The 21,391-nt window shown below is 55.2% G+C and overlaps 1 protein-coding gene across 3 annotated transcripts in view; it reads left to right on the top strand.

Annotated features, from left to right (window-relative positions):
* Positions 1–14,084, top strand: part of IL4R (interleukin 4 receptor) — a 27,631-nt gene extending 13,547 nt beyond the window's left edge. For all 3 annotated transcript variants that reach the window (XM_077760461.1, XM_077760462.1, XM_077760463.1), the window contains 5 exons: positions 4,475–4,631; positions 8,230–8,326; positions 9,128–9,206; positions 10,551–10,600; positions 11,590–14,084. In XM_077760461.1, the coding sequence (XP_077616587.1) occupies positions 4,475–4,631; positions 8,230–8,326; positions 9,128–9,206; positions 10,551–10,600; positions 11,590–13,075 (1,869 nt within the window). In that variant the 3' untranslated portion in view covers positions 13,076–14,084. The remainder of the gene's footprint in view (positions 1–4,474; positions 4,632–8,229; positions 8,327–9,127; positions 9,207–10,550; positions 10,601–11,589) is intronic.
* Positions 14,085–21,391: the final 7,307 nt, after the last annotated feature.

Genomic DNA, 21,391 nt, shown 5'->3' with positions numbered 1-21,391 from the left:
CCGCCTCCCCAGGACCCCCACCCCTCCAGGCTGCACCCCGCCCCCCTGCGCGCCTGGCTCCCCAGTACATCGTAATTTTATGCTGTCGCTCAGTGCTCAGAGCATTTACTTCTATAGGCTGCCGACAGCGGCTGATACTTGCTTTCCAATCACAGCAGTGGTTGTACGTTTCCTTTTTAAATGACGTATTGACAGTTTTTAAAAGGGAGAGCGGATGGACAGCAAGCTATCAAAGAAATGCTGGTGGGGGCCTATACACGGGTTGGCTCGGCCGCCTTCTAGTTTAGTTTCAGGTGGGACTGGCGATCATCTCCTGCCACCCATACTTTCCGCTCAGGCATCCCCATGGGAGGGACGTCTGAACACCTACAGAGCTGGGCTCCAATACCTGTTTCCGCTCACCAGCTGCGTGATCCTAGCCGTGTCGCTTAACCTCCTGGTGCCTCAGTTTCCTCCCCTGTAACATGGGGATAATAAGAGTACACGCTCTGTCAGCTACTGGGAGCGCGAGGTGTGTGCCACAGACAGGCTCCCCGGCCCGGCACTAAGTGTGTCGTAAACATCGTTCTTCTTTTCGCCTCGGAAAGCCCCGCTGCCTTGGCCTCCCACACCTCGGTCTAGAACTCGAGACGTCAGAGCCACGGAGGGCCTCTTCTGAGCCACGCCCTGTGTCCTGGGACACAGGCTGGCCTGGCTGCTGCCGCCAGGGAGGGGGTGGGTGTTGATCGACATCTCTCAGCCTCTCAGGTGTGGTTTCCCCTGGCGCTGGGCCACCGCGAAGGGTGGGAGCAATCCTGTAGCCGCCGGGCGTCACAGCGGACGCTCAGCATTGGCAAGGCCGCCCAGATGCCAAAAGAGATAGGCAGTTCCGTTTCATAGGTGAACCCCCTTCCCGAGTTCTGAGCCTGTGCAAGGCTTCTGAAGGCCAAAGTCTGGCGGGGAGGGGAGGGTGTGAAGTGTTCTTCATTTGCTTATCTTGGTGGCTAGATCCGGGTTCCAGGAAATCTGCCCTCCCTTAGCCTGGCGTTATTCTGTGTTGGCTTCCTTTTGAGGCAGGCCCCTCCCTCGCGTGGTGGCCAGCATGCCGGCCAGCACCTCCATGGCCGCGTGCCAAAGCCACAGGGGATGGCCCCACCCGTACTAGTCCGAGTCAAAGTTCCGGGCTGATGCTCAGTAGCCTGGCTTGGCTCACTTGGAATCTCTGAACCTGGCCCAGGTTGTGGGCAGGACAGAGGGTGCTGGTACTGGACTCTGATTGGCCAGACATGAGTCACATGCCCACCTCTGGAGCCGCGGGGGGGGCGCGGGGGGGGGACAGGGTCGGTTGTCATATGGGCTGGGAATGAGGGACGGGCGGCTCCCCAGAGCAGACTCTGGGAAAGGGGAAGCAGGGACAGGGCTGGCTGTAACACAGCCAGGTTTAGGGCCTGGCCCTGGACCCCCAGCCAGCAGGTAGAATTGATCAGCTCACCCCAGCCGTGGCCCAGCGGTCATGTTCACGCTCAGTGCTGCCCAGGGCCTTGGAAGTCCTGGCTGGGCTTCTCCTGTGGGCGGAGACACCCCAGAGACAGCTTGGAGACACCCCGCCCCCATCTCTCCCTGTCCTGGGGCTAGACCCAGAGAACGGGGTGGGCACGGCTGGTCTCAACCAATGAGGATGCACCCTGGGGCCAGAGCCAGAGGCTTACCCGCCCTGAGCTTGGAGTACCCATGCCAATGGCAAAGATGGGTGTCTCTGCCCTGCTTGCCCCCATATTGCAGACCCCAGCTGTGACTCTGAGTGGGTGGGACCAAATCTTTTTTTTTTTTTTTAAGGTACAATTGATGTACAATATTATATTAGTTTCAGACATGCTACAGCACAGTGATCTGACATTTGTACACATTGCAAAATGATCAGGGCAAGTCGGGTTACCGGTCTCTCACCATGCAAAGTGAAAAGAATGTTAGTAACAGTCTTCTGCATGGATGACATGGATGGGACCCTTGCTAAGGAGACACCTTAGAAGTGGAATTTGGGGAAGGGAGCTACCCATTGTCCTGAATGATCTCTGGACAAGGCTCGGTAACGGAAGTGGAGCTTGGCCTCGGACATTGGAGGGTGAATACGAGTTTTCTAGACAGGAAGGAAGAGAGCAGTAGGCCAGGGGGAGGGAACCACATGAGCAAAGACTTGGGGGTGTGAAGATTCGTGGCATGTCCGAGGATTACGGGGATGTGGGTGGTGTATGCAGTAAAACAGACAGCGAGGCCACCGGTGTGTTCAGGATTGTGAATGGTTACCATTTCTTGTGTGCCTGAAATGTGCGAGGCACAAGGTACATCACTGGTGGCTGCAAAGCCCCACAGGTGGGAGGGTGTCGCTGTCTCCATTTTAGTGATGGGGAGACCGAGGCATGGAGAGATGGAATGACTCGCCCGGGGTCCCGCAGCTGGCAGAACCGTGGGTGGGAAGCCTGGACTTGAACTCCAGGGCCAGTACCAATTCTCCCTTGGATCTTTCTCTCAGGGATGGCCTCCGAAACACCTGGCCCTTTTTGTCAAAAACAAAAACAAAAACAAACACACTCCACAAGTAGTTCCTGGGAAGCTCCAATTTTTCTTCTGTTTCTTAAAACACTTCCCAACCTCCTACTCCTTTCTGGGACATACGATTCCTTTGGTGACCTAGGTCCAGCTGTTGCTTCCTGCTTACTCACATTTAGAGAGAAAATAGGGCCGTGAGTGAGTGTCTTTGTGTTCCTGCCCTCACTTCCTCCCATAACTCTCCCCCGGACCTCCGCTCCAATCCACGGGAAGAAGCAGGGCTGCATAGGGGCAGACCTGGCAGGGTGAGGAGCTGCGGGCAGAGGCTCAGGTTACTCCCATGCCGTCAGACTCGATCTTGAATACACGTTTCGTTTTGTGTCTTAAAGATTTTTATTTTTATTTTTTTTGAACGTTTATTTTTTTTTGAGAGACAGACAGATCATGAGTGGGAGAGGGGCATAGAGAGAGGGAGACACAGAATCCGAAGTAGGCTCCAGGCTCTGAGCTGTCAGCACAGAGCCTGACTTGGGCCTTGAACTCACGAACCATGAGATCATGACCTGAGCCGAAGTCAGACACTTAACCTACTGAGCCGCCTGGACGCCCCGATGTAGCGGCTTTGAACAGCATGCATTTTGTTGACCCACCTTTCTGGGGTCCAGGAGTCTGGGTGTGGCTTAGTTGGGACCTCACGCTTCAACTGTCCCAAGGGCACAGTCAAGGACTCGGCTGGGGCTGCGGCCTCATCTGAGGCTCGACTGGGGAAAGATCTCTCCCAAGCTGTTGTGTCGTGGGCAGCGTTGTTTCCTGTGGGCCGCCGGACTGAGGGCCTCAGGTTCTTACTGGCCCTGCCTGGGAGGCTGCCCTCAGTTCCTTCCCCATTGTCTTCTCAAAGCCAGCACAGGAGAGAGTCTCCTAGCAAGCTGTAACGATAGCCTTACAGAATCTAACCCCACGGTGGGTCACAAGACCTACCCACATTCAAGAATTGGGGATCACACAGGGGCATGATGCGGGGGCAAGGGGGTCACAGGGCCATCCCAGAGTCCGTCTTTTTTTTTTTTTTTAAGTTTATTTATTTCTTTATTTTGAGAGGGACAGTGCAGAGAGAGAAGGAATCCCAAGCAGGCTCCACACCCTCAGCGCAGAGCTCGGTGCAAGGCTCAAACTCACGAACCGTGAGAGCGTGATATGAGCTGAAAGAGTTAGATGCTTAACTGACCGAGCCACCCAGGTGCCCTCTATTTTTTTTTTTAAACACAAAAGGCAGTAGACAACCTATACTACTTTCATTTGCCTTTTTCACTTGATATCAGTTCTTGGAAGTCCCTTCCCAACAGTTGGAGGAGGGCTGAGGTTCTAGGCTAGAGTTTGGCCTTGACTATGAAGGCTCCTGAGGGCCCACGGAGGAGAGAGAGGGAGACAGTGGTGACTTTGTCTGTGCTGTAGAAAGGTCATTCTCATGCTTCCTGCGTGCCAGGCCCTGTTCTCAGTGCTTATCGGGTGTTAACCAACCTAATCCTCACACCAGCCCTGGGGCATAGGCACTTTGATTATCCCCATTTTGCAAAAGAAGGACATCAAGGTCCAGAGAGGTTATACAGCTTAGGGTCACACAGCTAGAAAGTGGCAGTAAGGACTCTTCCCCTCATTTTACAGAGGAGGAGATTCAAAGTCCAAGGTTAATCAGCTGGCCCCAGTAACGTTGCACATTGAGCATCAGGGCGCCGAGGACAGGGGGAGGGCCGGTCCCCTGGCTCCTCTCGCCTGACTCTGGTCACAATTGTGGGGGGTGGCAAACAAAGCCTGAACTGGAGGAGCAACCAAATACCCAGGCTGGTGGCCCTTCAACACTGTGGGGTCAGCTAAGGACGGGAGCCAGGGTGGGGGCGGGTGCTGTCTGCCCCCGAGGCCGGTGCACTGATGCGTCCCTCTCCTCCCCCAGTCCAGAATCTATAACGTGACCTACAGGGAGCCCACCTTCCGCGTGGCGGCCAGCACCCTGAAGTCTGGAGCTTCCTACACCGCGCGGGTGAGGGCCTGGGCTCAGAGCTACAACAGCCTCTGGAGTGAGTGGAGCCCCAGCATCAGGTGGCTTAACCGTGAGTACCCACCGGGGGCCACGGGCAGGTCGAGCCTCTGCCCCTCATGTTCATTCTGTGGCCGACACTTCCCCCTTGGTGAAGCATCGGGATTTCCACACCAGAGCGGGCCCCTACCTGCAGGTAATAGAAGTCCGGGCAGACCCGGTGTGCTGGTCAGGGCAGCCCAGTGATGCTGCAGTCACAGAGAAGCGCCCACGGCCTGCGGGCTCCGCACGGCCGCAAGGTATGACCTGCTCACGTATCAGTCGGCCGTGAACTTGCCTGGTTTGCACGTGGTTTGCCTCCCTGTGGTTCCCACCGTTCTCTAGGACAAAAGATTCCTTCTGTGTGTGTGTGTTTTTATTTTTTTATTTTTTAAATGTTTTATTTATTTCTAGGAGAGAGAGAGAGACAGTGGGAGCAGGGAAGGGTCAGAGAGAGAGGGAGTGACAGACTCTGAAACAGGCTCCAGGCTCTGAGCCGGCAGTCAGCACAGAGCCCGACGCGGAGCTCAAACCCACGAACCGCGAGATCATGACCTAAGCGAAAGTCGGACGTTTAACCGACTAAGCCACCCAGGCGCCCCTGTGTGTGTGTGTTTTTAAAAGAGATGAATGGATGTGAATTTATTTTTTGGTTCTTTCCAAATTTTTATCGACATCCCAGTTGGTTAACCTACAGTGTGGTATCGTTTGAGAAGCAGAATTCACGTAAGGACTGATCGCTTACGTACACCTGCCAGCGCGCATCCCAGCATGTGCCCGCCTTCGTTCCCCTCCCCCTTCTAGCCCATCCCCCCCCTCCATCAACCCTCAGTTTGTCCTCTATCGTTAAGAGTCTCTTATGGTTTGTTCCCCTTTTTTTTCTCCCTTCCCTATGTTCATCTGTTTTGTTTCGTAAGTTCCACAGATGAGTGAAATCGTACGGTATTTGTCTTTCTCTGACTTATTTCACCAGCATAATATACTCTAGCTCCATCCACATCATTGCAAAGGCAAGATTTTATTCTTTTTGATGGCTGAGTGATATTCCAGTGTGTGTGTGTGTGTGTGTGTTTGTGTGTTTGTGTGCACTGCATCTTTATCCATTCGTCAGCGGATTGACATTTGGGCTCTTTCCATACCCTGGCTGTTGTTGATAGTGCTGCTATAAACATTGGGGTGCCTGTCCCCTTTCAAATCTATATTTTTGTATCCCTTTGGTAAATACCTAGTGGTGCAGTTGCTGACTCGTAGGGTAGATCTGTTTTTAACTTTTTGAGGAACCTCCACACTGTTTTCCAGAGCAACTGCACCAGTTTGCATTCCCACCAACAGTGCAAGAGTCTTCCTCTTTCTCTGCATCCATGCCAGCATCTTTCGTTTCCTGAGTTAATTTTAGCCACTCTGACTGGTGTAGCCACTCTGACTGGTATCTCGTTGTGGTTTCAATTTGTATTTCCTGATGATGAGTGATATTGAGCGTCTTTTCATGTGTCAGTTAGCCATCAGGATGTCTTCTTTAGAAAAGTGTCTATTCATGTCTTTTGCCCATGTCTTTGCTGGATTATGTTTTTTGGGTGTTGAGTTTGATAAGTTCTTTATAGATTTTGGATACTAACCCTTTATCTGATATGTCATTTGCAAATATCTTCTCCCATTCCGTTGGTTGCCTTTTAGTTTTGCTGACTGTCTCCTTCACTGTGCAGAAGCTTTTTATCTTGGTGAGGTCCCAGTAGCTGATTTTTGCTTTTGTTTCCCTCGTCTGTGTTAACAAGTCTAGTCAGAAGTTGCCACGGCCGAGGTCAAAGAGATTGCTGCCTATTCTATGGTTTCCTGTCTCAATTTGGGTCACACATTTAGGTCATCCATTTTGAGTTTATTTATGGTGTAAGAAAGTGCTTCTTAAAAACCTGAGCCCAGAAGTGACACACACCACTTCCTCTCAAGTTTTATTGGCGAAACTAGTCACATGGCCACACGGAGCTACAAGGGGTTCTGGGAGATGTAGTCCCTCGTAGGGTAGCTGCATTACACACACAGCCCCCGCCCCCCAACCCATCCCCACAACGGGACTTTGCAACACTGTTACTCATGGCGTTTTGCATGGAAACATTGAGTTATCTCACATAAAATGAAGTCTCACAAGTGGGCCCTCCCTGGTTTATACCTCAGCCCAGTGACATATATCGCTGGTACATGATGGTGTTTTATCCTTGGACCTGTTACCCCAGGCCCCGAGCTGGCTGCTGGCCCCAAGGCCTAAAAGAAACAAAAGGCTGCCACAAGCAGGTGCTCCTTGGTCATCTCTTTCATCAGGAAGCAAAAATCTTTCCAGAAGCTTCCCTAGCGGACCTCCCCTTGCATCTCATTGGCCAGGTTGGACGCGGAGTCTCTCCTAGCTGCAAGGGAGGCTAGAACCTCATGCCTGGCAAGGAGAATAAGATAATCACGATCGGCCCAAACCTCAGGGCGGGAGCATTGCTCCCTGGCAGGGAAGATGGAGGGCTATCTGTTGGGGACGGAAGCCACCTCAGGCACCGTTTACCGTGGAGGAAGAGCAGGGCTGTTGTGAACATTCAGTGAGAGAAGGGTCTTCAAAGTGCTGGGCAAAGTGGCCGTTGGTGGGAACCCCACCCATCCCCCACCCTTCCGACTTCATCCCTCTTAGTATTGCTCCCCTTGACCCGCAGACGTCTCCTCACACTGCCTTTCACTCCATAGGTGGGACCTACTCTGTGCCTCTGGTGTCTGCACAGCACCAGGCACATAGTAAGCGCCGGGCAAAGTCACGTCCCGTTCACCTGATTGTACCACTGACCTGGGGAAGGGAAGGAAAAGTGTAGAGAAACAGCTTGTGTGGAGCGTATATGATGGGCTGACCCCTCATTCATTATTTCCACAATTATTTATTGAGCCCATCCTGCAGGCCCGGCCTTGGGCTAGGCCCTGGGGCATCAGCAGAGAACGAAGCAGACACAAATCCCCGATCTTGTGGGACTCACATTCTGGAGGGGAGACAGAGAATAAGCAAACAGGAAAATGAATCACATAGCTCTTGATCCGTATGACATTACATCTGGGGAGAAAATCAGGGTGAAGTCATGGGGAGGTGGGAGGGACAGCAGGAGAGAGGGCGTGAGGGAGCTTTTCGGAGCAGGTGACCTCAAAGCGAGTGAGAAGGGGCCAGCTGTGCCCAGACAGCAGCAGCAAAGGCTTATGGGACTGGCAGGCACGGCCGTGACCGCGTCGTGTGATCCCCACAACAGCCCTATGTCGTCAGTCCGGTATTAACCCCAGTGGACAGATGAGGAAGCACAGAGGGGCTGAGGGCCCTGTCCAGGGTCCCCAGCAAGGATGTGACAGAGTCGGGCTTTGAGCTCAGGTAGTCTGGCTCCAGATGCCCGCTCTCTTCAGAGACAGCAGTGCGTTCAAGGTCCTGGGGTGGCCCTGAGCTTTGAAGGAACAGGGGAGTGTGAGGAGGCCGGGTGGCGAGGGCGCAGTAGGAGGGGACGAGGCGGGGGCACTGGGCGGAGGCCGGCCCACGCGGGGTCCCAGAGGACCCTTCCTGAGCCTCGGCTTCCGGCTCCGGGAAAGGCGGGTGGCGCCGCGGCTCATGGCTTCCCTCCCACTCACAGACTATGAACCCTGGGAACATCACCTCCAGCTCGGCGTCACCATCTCCTGCCTTGTCATCTTGGCCGTCTGCCTGTCCTGCTACTTCAGCGTCATCAAGTGAGTCCTGGGCTTCGCCACGGGAGGCCCGCGAGCCGGCCCCTCTGGACTATGCGGGGGGTGGGAACCCTTCCCTGCCAGGAAGGCCCTTTCCCCTGGTGTCCCCACAGCTCCTGCTCCCCCTCTAGTGGCCACTCAGAAGTCCCCTCTTCCAAGAGGCCTTCCGTGATTGCACCCTCCATTCCTCTCACTTCCCTTTCTTCTGCATTTCCATCTGTGACATGGAAGCTGCCACGGCTGATGTCTGTCTCTTCTAGAAGGTCAGCTTCTGCCAGGGCAGAGAGTTTTGTCAGTCTCGTTCGCCGTTGTGTCCCCGACGCCTGGACCAGCGAGTGGTGCCTAGTTAATGCTCGATAAATACGTGTTGCCCGACTGAGTGAAGTGGGCCGAGGCCAATCACAGGTGTTCTGAGAAGCTGCGCTCCCAGCGCTGACTCCTGTGGCCCCAGACAGACCAGGCGGAGAGGAGGGCCCTCGGCTGCGCCACATCACGGGCTCCTTCCTGGCTGACAGACTGCTGGGGTCTGAACCTGCTGGGTCTGCCCGCAGTCCTGCTGCTGCTTCACCCCTGGGGCCCCCGTGACTTGGCCTGTAGAGCAAGGTCAGGGCAGGGCATCCAAGCACNAGGAGAGAGAGAGAGGGAGACAGAATCCCAAGCAGGCTCTGCGCTGTCAGCTCAGGGTCTGACGCGGGGCTCGAACCCAAGAACCGTGCGATCGTGATCTGAGCTGAAATCCACTTGGCTGCTTAAGCGACTGGGCCACGCAGGCACCCCTCAGCAACTCTTCCTCTTCCTTTTCAGGATTAAGAAAGAATGGTGGGACCAGATCCCCAACCCCGCCAACAGCCGCCTGGTGGCTATAGTCATCCAGGAGCCACAGGTAGGAGGGCGGGGTGGCGAGCTTGCTTTAGATGTCAGGAAACAGGATTCAAAAGACTTGGGAGGTTGCGGGTACGCGTCTGCTTTTGGAAGTGCGCGTAGACATCAGGAAGGGTCCTGGCGTCAGCAGCTTCGCGTGCTCACTAGGGTCCCAGAGCCCGCCGCTCCCTCCCCCTGGCTTCCAGGGCTGTTCTTTCTACTGGGCCAGGCTCCTGGGGGCTGGTTGCTTGGCTTATCTCCCCTGGGAGGAGGTGACGGTCACCTCCACGTTGTCTCCTGGAGTGGTTTCTGTAGCAGGGCAAGAAGCCAAAAGGTGAGGAAGATGGGGACAGTCTCCCTGTGTCTTCCTCTGACGAGCAGAAAACTGCCCCCCAAACACCAGCAGATCTCTGCCCGATTCTCACTGGTCCAAACTGTTACCGCACACCCTTTCCCAAAGCCCTCACCACGACGGGAGAGGGGACCCTCTAGGACCAGCCAGATTGCTACCTGAACGAAGGGTGGATCATTTCTCCAGTGCCATGGCCACGTGGAGTTTCCTGGGTGACATCAGGGAGGAAAGGAAGGGCACAAGCCCAAGTGTCCTCCATTCTCTAGGGACCCACTGGCAGGCTTTGGAGTCCAGGGGTCTGGCTTTGGACCCAGGCTTTGCCTTTGACGTGCAGTGTGGACTTGGGGATGTTGCTTAACCTCTCTGAGCCAGTTTCTTCATGTGGGTGATGGTAGTGCTTCCCTAACTGATACTGCAATTCATGGAAACAGCACATATAAAGTATATATTGCAGGGTCCTGCACAGAATAACTGCTGTTCGTGTATCAGTTAGTGTTGGTGTGTAACAAATCAGCCCAAAATTTAAAGAGCTAAAACACTCTCCATGAGCACTTGTTTCTGCAGGTGGGCAGTTTGGGCTTCATGCAGTGGTGGAGGGGCAGGGAGGCTCCGGGATGGGCCCCTGCCCAGTGGTCTCACTCACAGGTCTGGAAGTCAGCCGACTCTCAGCCGGAGCATTGGTGGTGACTAAGCATTGTCTATCATCCTCGAGCTGGCCGGCCAGTGTCACTTCCACAGCATCATATTGGTCAGAGCAAGTCACATGGCCAGGCCGGATTCAGAGGGTGGGAGGAGCTTCAGAGTGGTGTGGCCATTTTTACCATCAGCCCCAGTGACTTACTATCCGGGCAGTCTCCTTGATTCCCCAGGACGCTGAGGCTCAGAGAGCTAAAGTGACCTTGACGGGACCCCTGGCCTATGTGATGTCAAGTCTTTTTGCAGCAGACGCCCCCTGAGCCTCGCTGAGCTGTGAGGCCTGGCCACCCTGTTTCACTGGCTGTCTGTGTATTTTAGGTGTCACTGTGGGGGAAGCGGTCCCGAGGCCAGGAGCCAGCCAAGTGCCCGTATGTATACGAACTTGGGTCACAGCCTCTGGATTTGGAGGCTGTTGGGGGTGGGGCAGTGGGACCACACCCCCAGCTCCGCAGCTGCCTTTTTCCCTCCTTAGCACACGGGACTTGTCTTGTGACCCTGGGCTTGGAGGCAGAGGGGCAGGGGGAGGGGGGTCTGGGGAGGTGGGCGTGTTGCCTAAGCCCCCTGTGTTTCACCAGGGGTCAGGCCCGTGCCGGACCCCTCAGAAGTGTACAGTCTGAGCCAGACGGCCATGCCGCTTGCTAAAATGTCAACATCATCGCATGTAGGTTGGCGGATAGCCAATTCTGGAACCCTCGAATAGCAGCCATCATCCTGCGTCCCCTAGCTTGTCCCTGGATGACCCACAGTCCAGTAACTAAAGGGTTGATACCTGGCATAGCAGGGCACTCCACAGCCACAGTCGTTACGTATGCTGTGGTACTCGTAAATGTTTTAAATTGGTAAGTATTTTTTTTTCAGTTAATTTTTGAGAGAGCAAGTGTGTGTGCGTGTGCACACACAAGTGGGGGAGGGACAGAAAGAGACCCCCAAGCAGGCTTCACGCCTACGCGGGGCTCCACGTGGGGCTTGAACGCCCGAACTGTGAGATCCTGACCCGAGCTGATATCAAGAGTCGGATGCCTAACCGACTGAGCCACCCAGGAGCCCCTGATCAGTATTTTAAATGTCATCGTCCTTGACAGAGACGTTCCCGTATTCGGTAGACTGAGTTTGTGCCGGGGGCCGGATTCTGTGTGGCCTCCAGAAACCTCAAAGTGAGACACGGGCCCTGCCTTCAAGGAGTTCGCGGGCTGGTAGGGAAGACAGACCGACGGATGATTGATTCTAAAGGCAGGAGGCGTGTCTGCAATAGATAGACTTCAGTCCGGGCTGGTTTCAAGCCGGGCTTTGAAGGACGAATAGGAGGTTTTCCAGCCGAGAAACTGAATCCCGACCGAAGTTTTCTTTGCTTTTGCAGACGCTGGAAGACTTGTCTTGCCAAGCTCCTGCCCTGTTTGCTGGAGCACAGACTGGAGGGGGAACAGGACTCCTCCAAGAGTGCCGGAAACAGGCCTTTTCTGGGTGCTGGCAAAGCAGTGTGGGGCCCCGTGGAGGTCAGCAAGACGGTCCTCTGGCCCGAGGACATCAGTGTGGTGCGATGCGTGGAGCTCCAAAAGGCGCCCGTGGCGAGCAAGGAGGAGGAGGAGGAGGGGGAGGAGGAGGAGGGGAGCCTCTGCCCTTCGCCCGTGGACAGCAGGGACCCCTTCCAGGAGAGCAGGGAGGGCATCGCGGCCCGGCTGACAGAAAGCCTCTTCATGGACCTCCTCGAGGATCAGGCGGGATCCTGGCTTCCTCCTCCGGGCGATGTGGGTACTCAGATGCCCTGGGCTGCGTTCCCGGCTCCGGGGCCCCAGGAGGCATCGTCCCAGGGCCACGAGCCGCCTTTCAAGCCCCAGTCCCGACCTCCAGCCACTCCGGCCCAGAGCCTCGGTGGCCTGACTTTCCCAGAGATGCCTCCTGTCATCACAGACAACCCCGCCTACCGCAGCTTCGGAACCTGCCCTGACCCAACTCCCGGAGAAGGTGACTCGGACCCCGAGCCGGCTGGGCGCCTGGGGGAGGCGGACCCTGGCATCGCCCCCGCCCCCGAGCCTTCAGAGCCCGAGCCAGAGACCTGGGAGCACATCCTGCGCCAGAGTGTCCTTCAGCACAGGGCGGCCCTGGCCCCGGCCCCGGCCCCCAGCAGCGGCTACCGCGAGTGCGTGCGCGCCGTGGGGCAGGGAGGCGGCCGGGGCGGAGGGGCGGCGGGGTACAAGGCCTTCTCGAGTCTGCTCTCCAGCGATGCCGTCTGCCCAGAGACATCGGGGGGTGAGGCCGGCAGTGGGGACGGGGGCTACAAGCCCTTCCAGAGCCTCACTCCTGGCTGCCCTGGGGCCCCCGCCCCCACCCCCCTGTTCACCTTCGGACTGGACATGGAGCCACCTCGCTGCCCTCAGGGCACACTCCTCCCAGGCAGCTCTGCGGAGCCAGCGGGAAAGGCAGACGGCAGCTGCAGCCTTAAGAGCCTGCTGGCCCCGGAGCTGGACGTAGGCCCCCTCGGGGACGACCTGGCCAGTGGCATCGTCTATTCAGCCCTCACCTGCCACCTGTGTGGCCACCTGAAGCAGTGTCACGGCCAGGAGGAGCGCGGCGAGGCCGCTGTGGCCAGCCCCTGCTGCGGCTGCTGCTGCGGGGACAGGTCCTCGCCGCTGGGCAGCCCCCTAAGGGCGCCGGATCCCCTGCCCGCCGGGGTCCCCCTGGAGGCCGGCCTCTCTCCAGCCTCCCTGGTGCCCTTGGCCGTCCTGGAGGAGGGCACGCCCTCCCTGTTCTTGCAGCCTGCCCCGAGCCGTGCCCCCAGCTCAGGCCAGACCCCCAGAAGGCTGGCCGAGCTCTTCCCAGAGCCCACGTGTGTGATCGCCTCTTAGCAGGGTGCCCTCTTGTCACTGACGCCTGCAAGCGAGGGCTGGGCCTCGGCCGTGCCTGTGAGGTGCCTCATCTGCCCAGCAGACTTTCCAGAGACTTGGAGAGCCCTGGTCTGAGGTTGGGAGGCCGTCTGCCACGGGGCACAGAGACCGGACAGCACCCCCAGCTCCCAGCCGTGGCCCGGGCTCGCCACATCCCATGGGAGTGGGGGCACAGTGGGGAGGCCCCTGCAGGGATCGAGAATTCTTGGGGCCTCGGCTTATGCACAGACCACTGGCCACTCGGTCGGTCCACGGGCTGTCCCCGTCATGCTCACCCTGTGTGTGCTCTGCGCACCTCGTCACTCTGTGATTGTGTCTTGCCCCATTCCGGGGTTAGCTGCTGCTGTCTCACTCGACCCGCGGCTGAGCCTAGAAGCCACCCAAGCCCGTGGGGGGGACGGCTTGGGAGACCTTGGGCAACAGATGGGACACTGTGGTCCAGGAAGGATGGTCATGTGCTCGCTCAGAGCCACCATTCATTGAGCAGACCTCCCTTAGGGCGACACTGGGGGCGGGACCTGGGTTGAGGAGGGGCGCTAAGTCAAGTGTGGGTAACGGACACGGTAACGGACACAGAAGGGCACGGAAGATTGTGATCACCAAGCCAGGCCTGGCCGCTGTCTGGTCCCCACACAACCGATGGGGCAGGGCGGGGGGAGGAGGGCTCCTGTTAAACCCAGGAGCCCCAGAATGGACACAGCCAGCTCCCTCAAGGCCAGTCCGTGCCCTGTGGATGCTTTGCCGATGGCCACAGGGAGGGAGTGGTTCCTGCGCAGTGACTGGCCCACAGGGGTCACCCTAGGGTTGCATAATGCTTGTTTGCATCTCAAAGATTATTTTGTCACCTGGTATTTGTTTTCGCTGAGAAGGGTGGAATTGGAGGGAGGGCCGGGCGTGGTGTCTTGTATAAATAAAGCCTCTTTATTACCTTGCCCCGCCCCCTCCACTTATTAAACAAACATCCTGGCCACCACGGTTGTGAGCTCCTTATCTCTGTTAACTCACAGACTCTTCCGTTCCAGAGGAAACGAGCTCCAAGTTCACTTTCTGTCTCTGTTTGGGTCCCCCCAAGACGTGGACTCAAGTGCAATTAGTTGCCGGAGGTGGTGATTCCAGGAAACCTTGCGCCGGAGTTAAGTGAGGCGGGGAAGGTCAGGAGGCAGTAAACAGCGTGTAAGCCAATGGGGCTGGCCCGGGCCCTTGACCTTCACCTTCTGGAAGCCTTGAATAACCACGCGTTTAAAGGTGTCCCCACAGAGGTAAGGGAGCTGCGGTGTTCAGGTCCACTGGCTTCTATCTGGTTAGGGGCTGCTCCCGGGACACTAATTCTCCAGCACGTCCAGCTGCACATATGAAGAAGATGCAGGCAGAGTATTACCAGAAGCTGCTACACTTTGCCAAGGTCACACAGCTAGTTAGTGGTGGGCCTCTAGCTGAACCCAGGCGGTGTGTCCTTGAACTAGGCTGTCTGTAGGTGACCCATGCTGAAGCTCTGTGTCTGTGATCACTTGGCTCCCTGAGTAGCTACCCCGACGGCCACACCTGGCAGAAAAAGGGGCTTGGCCGTATGAGGTTCCCTTCTGCTCTGGCATTCTATACAATGTACCAGAAGTGACAGGGAGCTCACTACCTCTCATGCAGCCTGATGTTTGTTAGAAACCCTTCCTCTGTGCTGAACCCAAATCTATGCCTTTAGAGGCCTGAGTCACCCCTTTACCACCACCCCATGATTTACAGATGGGGGAACTTTGTGCTAGAGGGGAAAAGGGACTTGCCCAAGGTCACATAGTGAATGACAAGAGCCTGAACTAGCCCTCTGGACTTTTCGCCATCAAGAGCTCCAAAAAATATGTGTGTGTGTGTGTGTGTGTGTGTGTGTGTATGATTTAAAATAAAAATAACTCTGTAGGGCCAAGAATATGCTAAGTGCTATATATTCACTACATCACGGCTCTAGCGGGCAGGGTCTGTCACTACCCCAATTTTACAGATAAGGAAGGAGGCCCAGAGAGGTTGAGGTTTGGCTTAGGACCACACAGCAAGGACGTCCCGGAGCAGGACTGGAACCTAGGTCGGACGGTGGGGCTTCCAGCCACCACGGTAGGCTGTCTCCTGCACAGCACGCTGCCCACTTAAATATCAGCCGCCCACTTAAATATCAGCCTGAATCCATTTTGCCCGAGGCTTGTCTCAGGAAATCACCTGTTGAAAGTAAGCCACAAACAGAGAAAAGAAGTGTGAGAGGTGGAGGGGCTGTCGGCCACAGACCCCAGGCTGGTCTCCTCGTTGTCCCGCCAGGATCTTAAGAGAAAAGGGACCCAGGTGGTCAGCGGAGGCCATCTCATAACAGAGTTGTCTGGGCTTTGGGAAGTGGGAGTAGAGAATCAGACATCTCCCATCTCTAACGTGGATTTAAGCCCACCCTCCGTGGTTCATTGAAGCCGCACCCCCTGCCGATGTTTACTGAGCATGTGTCAAGCACTGTGCTGGGTGCTGAGGAGCCTTCCTTCCTGGACCTTACAGTTGCGCGGAGGAGACAGGCGTTAAATAGACAACAGGGAAACTTACCAACACTGAAGGGCGCTGGGAAGCAAAGAGGGGTCTGAGACAGGGAGCGAACAGAGAGGGCTTTAAGGAGGTGACGTTTAAGCTGAGCCCTCAGGGACTGGAAGAAGCCAGGAAGTGCTGCAGGAAGAGCATTCTGGGCAGACGGTAGAGCAAGTGCAAAGGCCCTGAGGCATAATGAACGTGACTGTTCATAGTTCAGAAAAGATGAGCTAGAACGCAGTGAGCCAGGGACAGAGGTGGGAGATGAGGTCAGGCAGGATGAGGGCCGGAGTGAGGAATTTATATCTCGGCTCGACTGCACATTAGCCCATGCACTGAGATACGTGGTCTGATAGAAGCCAGCCAATCTTCAGTCTCCCCAGTCCCCCCATAAGCCAATGAGAGGAAGTGAAGCCACTGGAAGATTCCTCCAGCAGGGCTCCCTCCCACCTTGCAGGAGTGGAGCACTCAGGCTCCTCCTGACCACAGCGAAGGGAAGGGGGAAGGCGGGGAGGGAGGGCGGTTACAGCTAAAAATCCTCATTGCTGATATTCTCAGGCAGGAAGTGACTTCCCCCAGGGAATGGCCGGCTGCCAAGGCTTTCCTAGAAATTTCTTCAACAAAGGACTTGACCTCTCAGCTCTCCACATTAGGCAAGGAACCCCAAGGGTATTTGGGGTGTGAAGCCCCAGACCCCTTCTCTGCTACATCCCTTTTATCCAACCCACACCTTAGCTTTCTCATTTGTACAACAGGAAGGATAATAACACCTCCATCCGGGGGTTGTCCTGGCAATCCATTGCCTCCCTCATCATCATCTTCATCATCCCCTGGGCTACTTCCAGGCTTCCCTGCTGAGCCTCTGATGGCTCCTGCTGCCTGTGTTTAATACTCTCTCAGTCCCCATGCCCTTTGGCTTATGCCTACTCCCTCCTTGGCTAGGAGCTCCCCACCTGGCCACACACTCCTTCACTCGAATATTGAGTAACTACTCCTTGGGAACCCGTTGTTAAAGAAAACACAAAAACTCAAATTATCAGCATGGACCAAAGGTTTAGGTTAGAGCTACAGGAAGGGAAGCAGAAGAAAAGAGAAAGAGAAAATGTTGCCCCAAAACATAATATAGAAAGGGATTTCGTAGCAAGACCAGCGAATGTCTAGAGCAGCGGTGTGCGTCAGAGCTTTTGGTGCAGTGGGAGGAATCCACAGTCCACGTGTGGCTCGCAAGCACCTGAAATGTGGCCAGTGTAAGTGAGGAACTGATTTTTAAATTCTATTGACTTAATTAACATTTACATTTATTATTAAAAGAAACTTCTTTAATGTTTATTTATTTTTGAGAGAGACAGACCGAGTGCAAGCAGGCAAGGGCAGAGAGGGAGGGAGACACAGAATCTGAAACAGGCTCCAGGCTCTGAGCTGTCCGCACGGCCCGATGCGGGGCTCCAACCCATGAACCCTGAGATCGTGACCTGAGCTGAAGTCGGATGCTCAACAGACTGAGCCCCCCCAGACGCCAGTAAACAGCCATCTGTGACTAGTGATTGTAGTATTGGACAGTGCAGGGCTACTGGATCATTTTCTTCCAACANGCAGGGATGAAGAATGAAAGCAAGGACAGGAGAGGGCTGCACCAAATGTTTGCCCCAAGAGCTGCAGACGGGCGAGGATCTGGCAGATCAGGGGAGCCCAGAGCTACAAGTAGGCGGCAGAACAAGATGCTGGAGGCTGGAGTTTCCCAGCATCCCCCGCGGGACCGGACTAGAGGCACAGACAGGGCTGGGCCTGNCAAGATTTTCCCTTGGGGGGGGGGGCTGCCGCTGCTTAATTTTTATTTTATTTTATTTTTTACACAAACCCCCTGCTTATTTGTTTGATTGTTTCTGATTACTAAATTGGCACATGCCAGGCTTCTCTGATTCAGAGAAAACATAAAGGTGTAAAGAGGAAAGTGAAAACCACCGGAAATCCCATCCCCCGCCCCTGCTCCTGGCACCACGTGGGAGATCACAAAATGAACTGTTTTTGAAGGTGTATCTCCGTGAACATCCTGTTGAATAACGTTTCTGACGTTATTTTCCCACAAAAGTTATTAATCAGAAAAAGAAACACCCGGCAAGAAGGTTTTGAAGCCCCACTGCAAGAGAGGCATGCCCTCAGCGGACCCCCACAGCTGTGGCTGCGCCGGACTTGCCCGTGAGGAGCTCTGATTCCTGATCGCCCTTGGCTACCATTTGCCCACCCTCGCATGCCCCTTTTCCAGGTGAGAACACTGAGACTCCGAGAAGCAAGGGCCCTGCGCTCATCCTGCCCCGTTTAAACCTGTCTTTGCCAACTCAGGGCTGTGTGACTGTGGGCAAAGTACTTGACCACTCTGGGCCTCGATTTCCACCCCACCAAAGACGCAAAGAAGTAGCCTTCAGCCCGCAGGGGTGAGGTGAGGAGCGGCTGTCGGTTTGCCCAAGATACCCGATGGCAGCCGGGTAGTGCCAGTTCTTCCTCAAAGTCCCACCCGTTCCCACAGCTCCGGTGACAAGTCCGGGGAAGCTGGCCGGTGGGGGGGCCTGGCAGCATCCAATCGGCTGCACGCGGGCTCCTGGGTCTCTGCTGCCCCCTAGTGGCCGGCTCTGGCCCCAGCACCCGCCTCCGTCTCGGCGGCCCCGCCGCGGAGCCACGCCCAGAAAAGCAGGCGCGGCGATCTCCATGCACCTGCCCCCACCTCTCTTTCATCTCTGCCTTTGTCCCCCGGCCCCTCCTGCCCCTGGCAAAAGTGCAGACACACATTAGGAACTCAGAGTGTTCCAAGGACCGGTTGTGTGGCTCCGGGCCAGTGACATAACGTCTGGGTTTGCTTCCTCATCTGTAAAATGGGAACAATACTACTACTGCCCTCACCGACCCGTTGTTAAAATTAACATGTTATTGGCACGTATGTCAATACATGTAAGGCTCAGAATGGTGCCTGCACACGGTTCACGTTGTCCAAGGGCTGGCTCGCCCTCTTCTTGTTAGACTGAATGGGTCCGTGGGTGTAGTGGAAATGAGGGCGTGAAATAGAATTCAAAGAAATAAGGACGTTCTAAACTTAATGCTAATTTATTGTCAGAAGGTCGGACGAGGACATCAGAAGGGCAGGAAGGATGCCAATGGCATCACCCCCCCCCCATTCCTGTTTGTAGCTGTCCGCACATCACTTCTAGGTGCTGTTCAAACGCAGAGTGGGTGTTTGGATCATGTATCCCTCCCCAAATACCCGTACACACATTATACGTATTTTCTCCCCTCCGCCCTCAATGTTTTACTGCAGCCTTTTCCTCCTTTCCCCGTATGTTTTTCCGCACCTCCCCCGTCTTTAAGGGTCTTGCCCAGACTCCGCTTCTCTCTGCCCCACAGACCCAAGTCACCAAGCGTTCAGCAGATCTTAGGAGGAGAATGAGAGGAGACAGGCTGGGAAGAGAGCAGAGCAGGGCCCTAAGCCTCCTGGTCCCGAGGATAACATTCACATCAGAGAATGAGACAAGAGAGAACAACGCTAAACCAAACTTCTTTTGTTTTTCAAGGTTATTTTCTTAGTTTTCAGAGAGAGAATGAAAGGGAGAGCGAATGAGTGCACAAGCAGGGGAGGGGCAGAGTGAGAGGGAGACACACAATCCAGCACAGAGCTGTCAGCACAGAGCCTGACCCGGGGCTCAAACCCACGAATGGTGAGATCATGGGCCGAAGTCGGATGCTTAACCCACTGAGCCACCCAGATGCACCCACAAACTTCTGGTCCTAACTCCAGTTTGAAACCTGGCTCCAACCACAGAATGACTTCTGACTCAAGCCATGGAATGATTCCTGGCCTACGCTGTGGACCTATTCACCGTGATCCCGGTTGCACACTGACCCCGGCCACGTGCTGACCACGGACTAATCTTTGACCCCAGCTGTGGACTGTGATTCTGGCCATCTGGACTCCTTCCTTCTATACACTGACACCCCACCCCATCCAGTTACTGGCATTTCCTGATTTCCAGCTGGTAAATTCAGCTCGAATTGGTCAACATATCTGGTCCTTCCTCTTTGCCACAGGACAGCAGGGCAAGCTGGCAGTTCTCCTTTTTTAACCAAAGACAGCAGCGGTAAGAGACGCTCCCTTTGCCATCATCCATGCTGCTTCGGATGTGATGTCTGGTGGTTTGGCAGCCATCTTGTGATCATGAGGAAGCAAGACTGGAGATGAAAGATAACGTCTTGAATATGGCAACACGGGAGAAGCAAAGACCACGAGTCCTTGATTACATCATCAAGTGACCAAAGCAACCTCTGGATTCTTAAATAAACCACAAACCTGGTTTTGTTTAAGTCACTGTGGAGTTTTGTTTGCAGCCATAAAACAGCCTTAAAGATTATAGCAGGTGGAATAACGATCCTCCAAAGATACTTACATCCTAGGCCTTGGAAACTGTGAGGCTGTTATGTTACAGTGCAAGGGGGAGTCAAGGTTGACGGTGGAGTCGAGTCTGCTGATCAACTGACTTTGCAATGGGAAGATCACCCTAGGTTATTTGGATGGGCCCAAGGCTCTTAGAACCACACGGGTCCTTATAATCGTGAAGGAGAGTTAGTGGCCCAGAGAAATGTGAAGACCCCACGCAGCCGGCTCTGAAGACGAAGACAGGGCTCTGAGCCAGGACTGCAGGTGACCACTAAAACCTGGAAAAGTCAAGGACCGATTCTTCCCGAGAGTCCCCAGAAGGAATGCAACATTGCTGACATCTTGATTTTTAGCTCAGCAAGACCAATTTCGGCCTTCTGACCTCCACAACTGTAAGATAATACATCTTTGTTTCAGGCCACTAGATTTGCGGCGACTTGTTACCGTGACAACAGGGAACGAACCCATGGGTATTTCCCAGCCCTTTTCCTCAAGCCCCATCCCCACGTCCCCATCCTCCGTCTCATGATCGGCACTCAGTCTGCACTTCCGGAAGATTCTGTCAAATATCTGTCCACCCCCTGCCTCCATCGGCATCCATCAAGGCCCGGCGCAGGCACAAGGGAGGCTTGCCGTCACCTGCTCACCTCCTGGGACCTGGGGCTGGAACGTTGGTGGTGGCCGTCCATGCCACCGGTGTGTGTGCTGGGTGCCCAGAGGCCACAGCCCAGCCAAGCCAGCAAGCCTCTTGTTCACTACCATCTGGGTGCCAAGAGTCACCATTTTGAATTCTTAGTACGTTTTTTAAAGACGACCTTCAGTTTCATTTGGCTCTGAGCCCCTCAAGTTTAGGAAGCATTCCTGAGACAGGGCCGCCCCTTTTCTCCAAGGGTGAGCCCCCCTCTGTTTCTGGAGCCCAGACTCCATAACCCCCTGTGTGTCAGCTTCTTCCCTCTGCCGGCTTTGCCCACCACTGCAGGTCTCTGGTCAAGTCCCTTCCTCCTGAAAGCAATCGAAGTTTCCCTCCACCCCTCCCATTTCTTCTCTCTCTCTCTCTCTCCTTCCCTCCCAGCCACATTCTTGAAAGCGTCTCCTCTCTGTTTCCACTTCCTCCCTGCACACCCACTCCTCAACCTTCTCTGTGCAGAAGCTGTGAAACTGCAGAGGCCAGCCACCAAGTTCAGGTCTGTTTCAGTCCATACCTTTCTGCCCTTGTTGCTTCTTCTGCTACTGGCTGCTTGCTTCTGCTCAGGCTCCTTTCCGAGGGGCTTCTCTTCTGCCCTCCCTTAAACACTGGGGGGCACCTGGAA

Source organism: Crocuta crocuta, unplaced genomic scaffold (genome assembly GCF_008692635.1).
Source record: "Crocuta crocuta isolate KB4526 unplaced genomic scaffold, BGI_CrCroc_1.0 scaffold73, whole genome shotgun sequence".
Classification (NCBI taxonomy): domain Eukaryota; kingdom Metazoa; phylum Chordata; class Mammalia; order Carnivora; family Hyaenidae; genus Crocuta; species Crocuta crocuta.
This window is presented reverse-complemented; position numbering and strand designations above follow the sequence as displayed.